At 43.7% G+C, this 15,178-nt stretch overlaps 1 protein-coding gene across 9 annotated transcripts in view; it reads left to right on the top strand.

The window, feature by feature from the left end:
* EPS15L1 (epidermal growth factor receptor pathway substrate 15 like 1) overlaps positions 1-15,178 on the top strand; it is a 96,365-nt gene that overhangs the window by 55,132 nt on the left and 26,055 nt on the right. For all 9 annotated transcript variants that reach the window (XM_087816786.1, XM_016209370.2, XM_087816789.1 and 6 more), the window contains 7 exons: positions 306-467; positions 1,060-1,257; positions 2,743-2,907; positions 7,640-7,763; positions 8,674-8,724; positions 10,257-10,393; positions 14,891-14,951. In XM_087816786.1, the coding sequence (XP_087672912.1) occupies positions 306-467; positions 1,060-1,257; positions 2,743-2,907; positions 7,640-7,763; positions 8,674-8,724; positions 10,257-10,393; positions 14,891-14,951 (898 nt within the window). The remainder of the gene's footprint in view (positions 1-305; positions 468-1,059; positions 1,258-2,742; positions 2,908-7,639; positions 7,764-8,673; positions 8,725-10,256; positions 10,394-14,890; positions 14,952-15,178) is intronic.

The raw sequence follows: 15,178 nt of genomic DNA, 5'->3' as shown, positions 1-15,178 counted from the left end.
GGTGACACCCTTCCTCTGCCCACCCCCAGCCACAGGTCACTGGAGAGCTCTTCTTGCCAGAGACCAGCCTCTCTCCTGGCCCTGGCCTCTCTTAGGCCATCAGTAAATATTTGCTGAGGGACTTAAGGAGAGATTGAGCCAGGTCACCCAGCCAAGATGCACTCATTCACAGTGGGTGTGTGCATGCAGGGTGCCACCCAAGCACAGATATCCAGGGGCCTCCCCCCCCAGGCTGTGTCCTGTTATATCAGCATGGCCCACTTATATCAGCAAGTCTCAAGTAAATTCAAACAATCCTTCCCTAGGAATTACAGAATGACTTAGACCGGGAAACAAGCAGTTTACAAGAGCTGGAAGCTCAGAAACAGGATGCCCAGGACCGCCTGGATGAAATGGACCAGCAGAAGGCCAAGCTCCGAGACATGCTGAGTGATGTTAGGCAGAAGTGCCAGGACGAGACTCAGATGGTGAGTCCCACCCATGCCCAGGATGGGGAGGGAGCTTCCTGAGGGCTTCTCTGAGCTCACGATGACCTTGAAAGACAATGTGAAGAATCCTGCTGTTTTAATAGAATAGTTGGGCATATCATTTGGAAAAGTGTTCACCCATTTGAGGCTTGACCTCAGTATCACCTGCCAAGTTATAGGTGTGAACAGCTTCGATCCCCATGAACCTGTGTATGGAGACAACACACCCTGTCCCATGCCCAACAGCATGAGTGTGCAGCACAGCTCTCTCCTTCCTCTGCTGTCTTCACTGCTTATTACAAACCAGGAAGGCCGTAGCCTCAGCAGATTTTAAAACCCTCAGGCCTCTACAGGGATGTTTGGCCCCTAGGGACAGATTGCCTATGCTTGTTCCAGCTTGAGCTTGAGTTCCTCTTTATCCCAAAGGGACTTTCTGTCAGTCACATGGGGTGAGCATGTCTGCCTTGTTTCTTTATTTTGGGCCTAGAGTAGGACGTGTGAGGAAGTCAGGTGTCCAGCCTCCCTGTGTTAGCTTGTTCCAGGACCGTGAACTAAGAATTCTCCCTTGGAGCCATATTTCATCTTGTTTCAGATTTCCTCATTGAAGACCCAGATCCAGTCACAGGAATCTGACCTGAAGTCCCAGGAGGATGACCTGAACCGGGCCAAATCGGAACTGAACCGGCTGCAGCAGGAAGAGACCCAGCTGGAGCAGAGCATTCAGGCTGGAAAGGTTCAACTGGAAACCATCATCAAGTCCCTGAAGTCCACTCAAGATGAAATCAACCAGGTATCTCCTTGGGAACAGGCCCTGCCAAGGCCTGCTATGGCCTGGGGTCTTCTGCCAAGCAGAGCAGCTGCCGTGAGCTCTCATGTTGATGTTTGACTGGGCGGGGCCAAGTGTCTACCCTGAGGCCTCTTATTCCCTTTGCTTTCACTCACCTCACTTGCGTCCTACTGGTCTGGAGGTTAAGTGCTGAGAACCCCCAGTGTGTGTTCCAGTATCATGTTGACTTTAGCCTCACTGTCTTTCCCCTTCCCTGCGTGAGCACACCTCATTTGCAGGGAGTGGGCAGGGGCAGAATGAAGGGCATTAAATTAATGGCTTACTGGGAGAGAGCCTTGGGTTTAGGAAATGATCTTGCCAGCCTAGTCCTCGCACAAGCAAGAGTGTCAGAGTCAGAGACATGTCCCAGCGCCTCTCTGTCCCTGAAGACTATTAGAAGACTATTGCATCGAAGTGGCTGCACCCTGTAGTGAGCATTGTCGAATTCAGGGCCCTCCTCCAGTTCTTCAAGCTGTCTGGGCAGCCCCTCCCCATCCTGCCCCAGTGCAAAGGCCATATGTCCTACAGCGTTGCTTACCAGCAGAAGGAGAGCTCTCTTCCTGCCCCGCTATATGTGACAGCCATAGGACTCCCTGCTGGTCCTTGGGTGTCCCACCCAAAGAATGGGGTTGACGTGTGCCCTCAGCAACATCGAAATGGCTATTTTTGTTTCTTTTCTTAACTAAAAAGAGCTCTTTGTTCTCTTTGCCAGTTTACAGACAAAACTTGATCACAAACATGTACTGGGGGGGATTTAATACCCAAATTGTGCTTTGTTGTCAACATCTGTAGGATTATATTAAATCTTTTTAGAATTTGTAAAAACTATATAGGAGTCAAGTATAAGTGTAGGTTATTAATAATGATGATAACAATAACTGCTGCTTATTAATGCCCACCCTGCCAGACTCTTGTTTTACTTTTGATTTCCAATGGTCCACTTTGGAGAAGAAACAGAGAGGTTAGGTCACCAGCCTGAGGTCACGCTGTGTGTACGAGACATTTAAAGTACATGCCTGGGTCTGTCTGACCTCATAGATTGTCTTCCTTTCCTGGCCCTCACATGCCTTCTCAAGGACAAGGAGGATCAAGTGGATAATAAAAACCCCATAAGAGAGAATCACTGTCTAATGTCACTTTGAACAGATTGTGAATCTGGGTTTTGTCTAATTTCAGTTTGTTCAGAATTGAAAAATGTTTCTTTGAACTCATGCCTCTCTCAGGGGCTGGGGATACAAAGAGGTTTCCTGGGGCCATGAGAAGGGCCTTGTTTTGGTTTATGAGGAGTCTCACTTCTTGTAAACATGGTGACAGGGGTCGCCTACTCCTTAGATGGGTAATTTAGTTACCCATGTAAATTGCTCGGGGTTATATGGTAGGAGAAGAACATGTCTTGCTTGAGACTTTTGCTAAACCCCACTTTATGCAAGTAATGTCTTTGTTGTGCAGGCAAGAAGCAAACTTGCCCAGCTGCACGAAAGCCAGCAGGAAGCCCACAGGAGCCTGGAGCAGTACGACGAAGCGCTTGATGGGGCCCACGGCGCCAGCCTGACCAACTTAGCTGACCTGAGTGAGGGTGTCTCCCTCACAGAGAGGGGCGGTTTTGGAACCATGGTAAAGGTCGAATAAATGTATTCTAGTCCTGGGACTAGGTCCCACATTGGGATCCGAGAATGCCCCTCCTACTCAGTTCGGCACTTGCCAGCTTTGTTCTATCCAAGTGCAGGGTGTTTCTCATTTTCACGGCTGCTTTGAGAGTCCCCACCAGCCCTGCAGCCTGGTGTATGTGGCCATGCTCTGTACGGGACAAAGCCTGGATAGGCCTGACTCCTTTGTAAAACCACTTTTTTAAAGACTTCCATCTCCATGGGCCAACCACCCAAATACAGAAGGCTTCCCAAACTTAGCCAAACTTGGATCAGTCTTCCAAGTTGTGAAACCCACATCCTACTAATGGAGGGGCTAAGGGAATGTGTTTGTCTGTTTCCACAAGGAGTACCTTGAAAATCAAATGTATTGATAAAGATCAAGAAAATAGCCCTCCTGGGACATTCTGTCTCACCTATGAATTGGCCTCTGTTCTGAAATTTTGGTTACGTTTGAAATCTCGGGTCTTGAGTCCAAACCTCATGACCCTGGGCACCCTGATCAAGGCCTGAGGGGCCATCGACCTCTTAGGTTGCTGTGGGCTCTCAGGCTGCTGGCATCCAGGAGGTGTTACTTTTTCTGCAGATTGTCACGTCTCCCTGTTCCCACCAGTCTACTTTTGTAGCCTTTAGCCCTGGTGTGTGTTGTTTCCAATTTAGTCTGGCTAAGGAGAGTGTCTCTGTGCTCTTGAGGGCGCCAGTGGGACGTGGTTGGTCTTGATGGATTTTTGTGTGCTTTGCTCCCAAAGCCTTTAGCAGCTCACCCTGCACTGCATCTCTCTTCCAGGGCTCCCCCTCCAAGCCCTCTTTCTGCTCCAGGCCCTGTTTGCTTCCTGGATTCCTTTCCTCCTCGTAATAGTACAGCCTTTCTCTCTCTCAAGACTTGGTTCTTTATGTTCATTCCTTGACATGTTTCTTTTCTCAGTAGCCAAGTACTCAGTCCCAAGAATTTATGAGGAAGCTGAGCCTTCTTCCCCACGCTGCTTAGAATATGCTGGTGGTGTTCTCATCTGTCTCTTATCTCTGGCCATCACTGCTCCCCTCAGCCATTCAGATTCCTCATTCTTGTGGAATTGTAAATGGGTGACAGTTCCTTCTCCACTCTTGGGCCCATCGTCAGCTTGAATGTAGTCAGTGAACATCTGTTCTTCATGAACTGCGTGGGGCAGAAGTTCCTGCCTGGTGTTTGGCTCCGTCTGTGTGCATTTCAGCTTCACAGCCCTGCTCTTACTTCCCCCACCCCTGTCACTGGTCCCCTCGCATGGCTTTCAGCTTCTCTGGTTCTGTCCTAGTTCAGGGAACAACCTTGCTCTTAAACTTTTTGGCAGGTTTTGATAAAATTGGTTTCCTTGGATAAAGTTGGCAGTGAAGTGGCAGTTTGCAAGCGGCCAGTGATTTCTCCCCCCACCCCCACCCCCACAGATGTTTTTATCCTTCTTTATTTTTGTTTTCCTAAGCGGAGCAGCGTTTACATGGTAGTCAATTCATCTTGGAATGTTGACGTCAGATATGTTACATAGAAACTTGCAACTGGTGTCTGAAAGAAAAACTATTTATCTTGTATAAATACACTTTTTAAAGCATTTTTTGGGTTTGTTTCCATTTCTTCGTAAACACTTTGAAGAGGGCTTTTTATTTACTCCCATACATTTCAAGACTGCTCCAAAGGAGAGAACTCTTAGTTCTCTTCAAGGGGGGTGAAAGTGAGCGGTTTAGTCCCAAGGTTAGTGTAACTATAGAGCTGCATCCAGAACTTTCTAAGCCTCGGCACTTCTACTAAAATTACTAAGTTTAGTTTTAAGCTCATACTGTGTTACTTTGTCCAAGAGACACAGGATTCTTAAATCCATAATCATGTCTTCTCTCTAATCAGATGATGAATATACTGACCTCTTGCCCTTGATGTCAATACCCAACCAACGTGTCTAGTAGAGTAGGTTATAAGTCATCCTGGACTTAAGCCTTGCGGAGAACTCATCCTTAAAGACTGGGTTGTCTGTCACCTCTAGCCCCAGTGACACATGGGCGCCAGCGTTATCGACACTCCAGAGCTGATTATTAAATAGGGATTTTGTAAGCTGGTTGTTCAACTTTTAATAACTTGAAATCGGCCACAGGAATTGGCAGAAGCTCCCCATCAGGACTCTTTTTCAGAGAGCTGGTTCACTAGCAACCCCCTGCCCAACCCCATCTAAAGGAAAGGAATGTCATAGAAACCCCTTTGATGCCCTTTCACAGTTGTCATTTCTATTTTCTATGGAGTACAAAACTTGAGACTGGTCACTGAACTTATTGTTTGAAGGTATTTTACCTCTGCCAAGGGACGCGTATCACTCACCCCATGCTGGTCTGCTGCACTCGCATCTTCCAAGTTGGCAGATGGCTCAGTTCTCGTGGATGGGGGAGGTTATGGCGTCTCTGTACCAGGGGAAATCTAGTTTTTTGCTCTGAATCTGTGAAATGGAATCCAAACCCCCAGTGGTTACCCTAACCACATGAATCCTGCCAGGGTCTTCTGAGGCTTCTCCTTTGAAGGGGAGGGCGCAATGGCTGCCTCAGGGAAATAATTGCCCCTGAGAGAGAGTGCAGACCTTACTTTCAGTTCAGGGTGCTCACGGCTGGAGCCCCCAGAATCATTCTTTTCTTTGCCATTGTCCACTGATATTTGGCGGTCTTCCAAGTGATGATGGAAAACATTTTTAAAAAGCAAACAAAAAAAAACACACAAAAAACCAAAAAAAAATAAAGCAAACCAAAACAAAGACGTCCAGCCAACTTGTAAATGGGTGCCGATTAAAAATGAAAGAAACTTCTATTCTGAGGCCAGGCTGTCATTCTTAACTCCCTGCTTCGTCCATGTTGTCAGCCCTCTTGATCCTTCTAGAGCAGGTATCTTGCCCCATGGTACAGTTCTAGAAGCTTATTTCCCCCCTGGCCTCCTGGTTTCCTTAGATTAGGACTCCATCCTATTTTCTGTATCTGAGAGCCCCATTAGGTGCTCCTTGGATACCCATCTTGCAGTCATTAGCACCACAATGTCCTTACAGAACCGCGCTCTGCCTTGAGACGTGGTGTTTGCAGACCTCTGTACTTACTTGCCTAAGACCCTGCTGTGGTTTCCCCACCTTGGGAAGGTTTCCCCACCCTGGCTGGAGGCTCCAGATAATCTTTCCCAGGTAAGAAAAATTGCTTCATATTCATTAGAGGCCAGGGTTATTGGTTCGTTTTTCCAAAGCCCATGGCTCCTGTTAGCCCGGTGCCTTTAAGACCTGTTTGGCCCCCTGAGGTGGACCGGCTCATGTGGTAGGAAGCCTTGTCAGGAATCTTCCTTTGGCACTTTTGATGTCATTTCCCTGTAACCACTGTTTGTATTTTGATTGAAGCTCTAGCTCTTTCATTTGGTTTTGGTCGGTTGGAATAATGGATTCATGTGCTAGCCCCATAGATGGCAGCACATTCGCCAGAGACAGGGAGGACCGTGTGCTTTTTAATATCACAGTGAAACTTTCATGTTTTCACTGAGGATGTGTCTTTATTAACCAAAACACATTTAGTGTTTTTAAACCAAATGCATTGTTCCTATGTATACTGCACCCCCCCCCCCAGCTATTTCCACTATAAAAATGTACTCTTCAAAAGCAAATCTTTCTTCTGATTTAAATATGCTTGTTTGTTTCTAGAAATAAGCACTTTAAAAAAAAATGCAAAGTAGTGTGTATGCTCTAGTAGTTCTAACTGCATAAGTACTCACTTCCTCCCAGGATGTAAATAGCCAGCATATATGTTTCTTGGTGTGGAAACAGCATGTTTTTAAATGCCCACACACTCTCTGAGATAAAGATGACTGAGGGAGGTCACACCTTTGAAGAGTCCCGTGCTGCAGTTGGGTGGCTTTTTATATTTAATTTTTGAGATTTCAAAAAATGTGATTTTTTTTCTGTCTCAATGATTTTTAAAAAAAATTCTGATTGTGTTAAAATACACATAACAAAATTTACCATCTTAACCATTTTTAAGTGTGCAGTTCAGTGTCATTAAGTGTAGCCATCACTACCATCCATCTCTAGAACTTTTTCATCTTCCCAAACTGAAACTCTGTCCCCATTAAACACTCACTCCCCACTCCCCCTCCTCCAGCCCTTGGCACCCACCATTCTACTTTCTGTCTCCATGAATCTGACTACTATAGGGACCTTATATAAGTGGAATCATGTAATATATGTCCTTTTTTGACTGACATATTTAACTCAACACAATATGCTCAAGGTTCATTCATGTTGTAGCATGTGTCAGAATTTCTTTCCTTTTTGAAGCTGAATAATACTCCATTGCATGTATATACCACATTTTGTTTATTCATCCATCAGTGGATGCTTGGGTTGCTTCCACTCTGATTTTTAAATAAACTTATTTTAGAAGAGTGTTAGACTTACAGAGTAATTGCCAAGGTGGTACAGAGAGTTTCCATATACCCCACACCCACTTCCCCTATTATTAACATCTTATATGGCACATTTGTCACAACTAATGAATCACTGTTGACACAATATTATTAACTAAGGTCCATCTTCAGTGATTAAAAATAAATTATTCTCTTTAGGGTCATAGCACTTAAAAATTATGAGTTAGGTATAGAATTCTGTACTTTGCTTTAAATCTGAAATAATAAAATCCCTGTCCTGTCTCTTCACAAATTTTAGGATGATCCTTTCAAAAATAAAGCCTTGTTATTTAGCAACAATGCCCAGGAATTACATCCGGATCCTTTCCAGGCAGAAGATCCCTTCAAATCTGACCCGTTTAAAGGAGCTGATCCCTTCAAAGGTATTTCACTGGCTCCCACTCTCTCACTGAAAGACTGTTTAGTTTGTGCCATTTAGGGTTGTTCAGTGACCTAGAGTAGTTGGGAGATACTACCCTCTGAAGTGCAGGAAGAAAGGAATTCTCTGAACCTCATGGCCCTTTTGGGTTTTCACTTCACCCAGTTAACTGAAGAGCTGAGGCCTTGGGGTGTGGTGTGGTGGCACGAGCCCATGGCTTGCTCAGATCTTAGACTCTTCGCACTTCAGTTTCCATCCACCAGTAGGGTGGCACATTTTTTCGTCCACTCGAAGGATTAGTAAGATAATCAGATACAGTAATGATTATGAAACTACCTAGTGAATGACAGATCCCCACATAAGTCTGAGGTCTTAACTGGTGGGTTTACCTAGAGCCAGGCAAGTCAAAAATAACTAAGAATTTCTAGAAACAAGATTTCCTAAGTTTCTCCGTCTTTTTCAGAGCAAAACAGTATTTCCAGGAAGGCTATCTATACATTTCTGAGAAAAATGCCAAGGCAGGGAATGGTAACTGGAGCCTTTAAAGTTGCAGATTTGGAGTGAAGCCCCTTAGGTCCCTGGGGCTTAGGAACCAGGCAGCTCATCATGGCTCCAGGGCAGGCCACGTGATTGAGAATGGACAGTCCTGGGTCCCCTGTTCTTATAGCTGAGGGATATGAGGGGGAGATGTGAGATTGGAGTGGCACATGGTGTAGGAAGAGAAGAGTGAGTCCTGGCTTGTATGTTTTCTCTGACTCTGGCTCATGTTGAGCAGCCAAAATACCTTTCATTTCATCTTAAATGTCTTAGCCATAAAAAACTGCCTCAGCCAGTGGCCTTCCCTGCTCTCCCACTTTGATATGCCAGGGTCATTTCTACTGTAAAGCTAAACATTTCTCTCTCCTCTAATCTAGGTGACCCGTTCCAGAATGACCCCTTTGCAGAACAGCAGACAGCTTCCACAGGTAAAAGCCTTTGTTAAGACAGGTTTCATGGACTCATCCTCAGAATAGCCCCGTTCCTAGTGCAATTTGAGGGCAGTGTAAAACACCTTCCAGTCTCCACCAGGTCCCCCACCACATGGCAGCAGGGAAGTTTATTTCTGAAGGAAAGTGGCAGTGACATTGTCCTTCCCTTTCACAGTCTGGTGCCCTTGTTGCCAGTCTCCCAACAGAACTAGAAACGGAGCTCTTGGTAGCTAGGCGGTTGTTGCATACAACAACTTAGTCACTTGTACCTGTTTGTGTCACCTATGGCAGCTTCATGGGGTCCTGTGTAGTACGCGCACATGGCAGGACTTCCATCTATACATTCCAAGAGTGGCAGCATGTACATGGGGAAGGTCAGTCACCTGCATTGCACAAAAGCCTAGTGTCTTGTTCCCTCCTGGTGATGGTGGCTTCCCCCTTCTCCAGTCACCATGCCTGCACCCCACATTTGAGGGGAGTGAACACACTGTGGTTGTGGTGTTAGGATCACTTTGCCTATTTATGTTTTTTCTTTATTAATTTTTTTAGTGATGTAAAATTCACATAACACATAATTAACAATTTTAAAGTGAACAAGTCACTAGCATTTAGTACACTGCCAATGTTCTGCCACTACTACCTCTATCTAGTTTCAGAAAATTCCCGTCACACCAAAAGGAGACTCCATTCTCATTAGCAGTCACCTCTCCATTTGCTCTTCCCCAGGCCCTGACAACCACTGATCTGCTTCTCTGTTTCTATGAATTTGTCCACATTGTTTATTTTTGTTATTTTTAAAATTGGTTTTATTGAGTGGTATAATTTACACACGACGAAATTTACCAATTTTAATTATATAATGAGATGAGTTTGTTTTTTTGTGTTTTTTTTTTAAATCCTCACCAGAGGATATTTTTTTCCATTGCTTTTCAAGAGAGAGTGGAAGGGGAACAGAGGTGGGGGGACATCAATGTGAGAGAGACACGTTGATTGGTTGCCTGACCAGGGCTGGGTATTGAGCCTACAACCAGTGTATGTCCCCTTGGCCAGAATCGAACCTGGGACCCTTCAGTCTGCAGGCCAGTGCTCTGACCACTGAGCCAAACCGGCCAGGGCATGAGTTTGGTTTTTTTAATTGATATTTAGAGAGAGGAAGTTGGGGGGAGAAACATCCATCGGTTGCCTCCTGCACCCTGGGTATATGCCCTGACTGGGAATTGAACTGCCACTTTTTGGTGTTTAGGATGATGCTCCAACCAACTGAGCCACACTGGCCAGGGCGAGAAGAGTTTTGACAAATGAGTACAGTCCTGTGGGATAATGAACATTCCCATTATCCTGAAAGGTTCCCTTGTGCCTCCCATTTCCAACTCCCCAGGTCTCTAGCAACTGCTGACCTGCTCTCCCTCACTGTGGTTTTTACCTTTCCTAGAACTTTATCTAAATGGCATCAGTCAGTTATGTGTTCTAAGCATAATGTTGTTTATTCATGGTTCAGCCTTTTCCTCACTTTCCAAAACACTTTCTAGATCCATTTGGAGGAGATCCTTTCAAAGAAAGTGACCCATTCCGTGGCTCTGCCCCTGATGACTTCTTTAAGAAACAGACAAAGAATGACCCGTTTACCTCAGACCCATTCACGAAAAACCCGTCCTTACCTTCAAAGGTGAGTGATGTGGGAAGGCGGAGGTGCTACCTGTGTGTGCATTGTGCCTGTGTGAAGGAAGCCTGTTCTTATCTTCCCCTATGGTTTGAGTCAGGACTCCATCATTTGAACTATGCTCTCTAAGCCTGACGATTGTGGGCAGTGTGGTTCTCTAGCAGCTAGGTCACCAGCCAGGTCTCATTACTGATGGCTGGGTGGCTGTACCTGCAGGTCCCTGTGAGGATTGTCCTGTGAAACAGGGTGTCACATCCAGTGGTCCCTGGGGAGCCCAAGTAAGGAGGCAGCTATGAACAGCTATCATTCCTCTGACCTTTTCTGTGCCCCTTCAGCTCAGGCCCATCTGCTGGGTTCTCTGCCCTATCCCTGCCCCAACTGCAGTTCTGTCTCCCAACAAAGACAAAACAAAACAAAGCACCACAGACTTCCACACACCACCCTTGCCTCCACATGACCACCCCTGCTGTTTTCCTAGTGCCCAGCACTGACAGCGACATTGGAGTCAGTCTGCCTCAGTGGGTCCCGGTCACAGCAGGAGGAAGCCCCGACCCACAGCCTGGCCACACTTAGTGTGAGGCAAATATTACCCCCACCCCCTGCCTCGGCATCTAGTAAACCATGCATTTTGCACAACATTAGGCCCAACAGACTGGGTTAAATTGGTGTCATCTAGGATTTCAAAAGCAAAAGCAACTTTTTGTATTGAATAGAGAATTTTTGCGACTATGTGAGGATGGTTTATAACCTCCCTTAGTGTTCTAGGCTGCATCTCTGTCCCCACCTTATACATTCTCTGGTTTTCCTCTACTCCATGGACCTATGAGTCTGCACCACCAGACCCAGAGTTCCTTGAAGGCAGGGGTTGATTTGTAACATTTCTGTCTATAGGACCTGTCACGGGATCCCCTTTTTTCTGGGTTTGACAATCCTCTTATTCTTTATCAATTTTGCTATCTTTTCTGCAGACCAACTTTTGGCTTTGTTAATTTTCTCTTCTGTTTGTTTTCTGTTTCACTGATTTTTGCCCTTTATTATTTCCTTCCTCTTATTTTGGGTTAGTACATTGTTGTTCTAACATCTTAAGATCTAACCTTAGGCCATTGATTTAGACCTTTTTTTCCTAATGTGTTAAAAGCTATGCATTTCCTCTAAACGCTGCTTTCCACACATTTTGATATGTTGTATCTTCATTGTTATTCAGTTTGAGATATTTTCTAGTTTCCCTTGTGATTTCTCTGTTGAACCATGGATTATTTAAAATGCACTTTTTGTTTCCCATTACTTTTTTTTTTTCTTTAGGTATCTTATAATATTGATTTCTAATTAATATCTGTTGTTATTAGAGAACATACTTGTATGTTTTCAATCCTTATAAATTTACTGAGACTCATTTTATGGTCTGAGTTGGTGAACATATTGCATACGATTAGGAAGAATGTCTTTAGCTATTGGGTGTCATGGTCAATAAATGCCAGTTAGGTCAAAGTGGTTGATAGCATTATTCAGGTCATCTATGTCTTCACTGTGTTTGTTTTTTAGCTCTTCCAAGAGTAGGGTGTTAAAATCTCCTATTATTGTGGAATTGTTTATATCCCCCTTAATTCAGTCAGGTTTTGCTTCATATATTATGAAGCTCTGTCAGGTGCCTATACATGTATGATTATTGTTTGATGCAGTGACCTTTTTATCATTATAAAGGGTCTCTTATTTTCCTCAGGTTATATCTTTATCTTGAAATCTTATTTTATCACACATTTGAAGTAGCTACTATATCCTCCTTTTGCTTACTGTTTACACCGTATATGTTTTTTAATTGATTTACTTTCAACCTATTTGGTGTTTACATATGAAGGATGTCTTTTGAGCTGAGTATGTAGTTGGGGCTTGCTTTTCTATCCAGTCCGGAAATCTCTGCCTTCTAAATAGAGTGTCTAGTCTAGTCCCTTAACATTTAATGTAATTATCAATATGGTTGGATTTAAATCTAGTATTTTATTATTTGCTTGCTTTTTTTTTTTTAAATCCTCATCTGAGGATATTTTTTCCATTGCTTTTTCAGAGAGTGGAAGGGGGAGAGAGAGAGACATCGGTGTGAGAGACCCACATCGATTGTTTGCCTCCTGCATGCTCCCCTACCGGGGTTGGGGATGGAGCCTGCAACCAAGGTACTTGCTTGCCCTTGACCAGAATCAAACCCGAGACCCTTCAGTCCACAGGCCAATGCTCTAACACTGAGCCAAGTCAGCTAGGGCTATTTGCTTGCTTTTAATCCTGTTTGTTTTATACTTGTTCACCCTTTCCTGCCCCCTTTGGAGTATTTGAGTGTTTTCTAGAATTTCATTTACTTGTCTCTTTTGGCCTTTTAGCTGTACCTGTTTTTATTATTTTTTAGAGGTTGCTTTACCGTATACTTTTTATAGGCTACTTGGAGTTAACACATTGTTTTCGGGTAGTTTTTATCGCGCGCTCTATTACCAGTCAACGTAAAACATATAAATACGTTTCCCGCATACAATGTGTATATCATTTAATGTAAAATGTAGAAAGCTTGTAACCATATAAGGTCCATTTATCCACCTCCCCTCAACTAGCAGTATCTCTTATGTTATAGCTGTCCTGTGAATGTAGAACATCAATGTATTATAAAGTCAGTAAGACAGTGTTATAATTTTTGCTTTAATTCATTGTATATATTTTAAAGAAACTTTAAAGAGGAAAAAGTGGTCTGTGATTTTTACCCATAGATTTACCATTTCTAACATTCTTCATTCCTCTCTTAAGGTCCGAATTTTCCCTCCAGTTAACATTTTCCTTCAGCCTTTGTCACTTCTTGTAATACTGGTCTACTTTGTTGTCTGTCATTCTTGAAGTGTCTTTGTGCCCAACCTAGTAGTATTTTTTATCACTTTTGGCACTTTTAGGATGTTGCTCCACAGTCTTGTGACCTTCATTGTCCTTGATGAGAAATCACCTGTCTTTTTGATTGTTGTTCCCCTGTATGTAATGTGTCGTTTTTCCCTGGATGCTTTAAAGACCCTTTCCTTATCTTTGCTTTTCATTAATTTGACTGTCAAGTGTCTGGATGTAGTTTTCTTTGTATGTATGCTGTTTGGGGTTTGCTGAGGTTCTTAAATCTGTAAATTATGTCTTTCACCGAGTTTGGCAAGTTTTCAGCCATTATATCTTCAAATTTTTTTTTCTACCCTGTTGACTCTCTTTCCTCTCTTTGTGAGTTTATGGTTACACATGTATTAGACTTTTTGCTATGTTCCCACAAGTTTCTAAAACCCAGTTTTCTTTTTCTTTTTTTCTTCAGATTGGGAATTTCTATTAATCTATCTTCAACTTCACTCACTTTTTTCTCTATCATTTGTTGTTCAGCTAACCTAGTGAAGGTATTTCAGATATTATACTTTTAAGTTTTAGAATTTTTATTTGTTTCTTTTGTACAATTTCTATTTGTCTACTAAGGTCTCTCTATCTTTTTATTCAAGCATATTTTCCTTTATCTCTCTGAGCACAGTTATCACTCTTTGAAAGTTGTTGTCCTCTGAGAATTCCAACATCTGGGTCATCTTGGGATTGGCTCCATTGATTGTCTTTTCCCTTGAGAACTGGCCACATTTTTCTGGTTCTTGTATATTGAATCATTTAGAAATGTATCCTGTGCATCATGGGTGCTCTGTTGTGGACGCTGGATTTTGTTACATTTCTCCAAAGAGCTTGGTGGTTTTGTTTCACTAGGCATTAACTTGGTGAGATTCACACTTCACACTCTCCCTCTTTTACCTGTGGTTTTCATTCCTGTGGCCTTAGCTGTAGGCTGCTGTCAGTCTGCAGGGGTAAGTAAGCCTGAGACTTGGGCAGAGCTAATCATGGAATTTGGGGCTTCCATTCTCTTCCTCTCCTTTCTGGATTCCTGTCCCTTTCCCATGGGTGTGACTGTCCTAGGCCTCCATCCTCTGGTCTTCAGGCCAGGAACATGGCATTTTTTTAATTGAAGTCTTAGCCTCCCTATACTCTCAGACTATAGCTGTCAAAATGGAAAACTCAACCTTGTACAGTACATGGGTTTGAACTACGCAGGTTCACTTATTCTATTTGTAAGTTGTTCACGGGTCAGTTATAATTTTGACTTGTGGTTGGGAATTGGCATATGTGGAGAGTGGACCGTATTTATACACTGATTTTTCAACTATGTGGGGGATCAGTACCCCTAATACTTACGTTGTGCAGGGGTCAACTGTACTATTTTTTCTGAGCCTTCAGGTGGTTGTTGTTGTTATTTTTTAATTGAATTTTGTTCAGAGTTTATAGGTATTATCTACAGGAAGGGGTCAGTCTGTTGGGGTTTTACTCTGCTGAGGTTTGGTTTTAATGGTTTTATCCTCCCCAAGGCCCAGCACCAGATATGGTGCATGTAGATGTCAAGAAAATTTGAGGTTGAATAAGTGGACTGTGCAATAAACAAACTGCTTTTCACTCTTTCTTTTTACTCAGCTCGACCCCTTTGAATCCAGTGATCCTTTTTCATCCTCCAGTGTCTCCTCAAAAGGATCAGGTGAGACTGATGGTTTATTTTCCTATTAACTCTTCCTTAGGCAGTGGAAGGAGCCCACCCAGTTAATGATTTCATTTCCAAAACTGGTGTGTCTAAAGTGTTTATATTATTAGTCAGTGGCATCCAGACCCTCCTTGCCTGAGGCAGTGCAGCTAGAGCTCCCCATGGCTGCTCATCTTCCCAAGTAAGTGCTAGCATCTTTCTGGAAAGGAAGCTCAGCAGTAGGA

The sequence above is a fragment of the Miniopterus natalensis genome, chromosome 4, assembly GCF_054644295.1.
Source record: "Miniopterus natalensis isolate mMinNat1 chromosome 4, mMinNat1.hap1, whole genome shotgun sequence".
Lineage (NCBI taxonomy): Eukaryota > Metazoa > Chordata > Mammalia > Chiroptera > Miniopteridae > Miniopterus > Miniopterus natalensis.
This window is presented reverse-complemented; position numbering and strand designations above follow the sequence as displayed.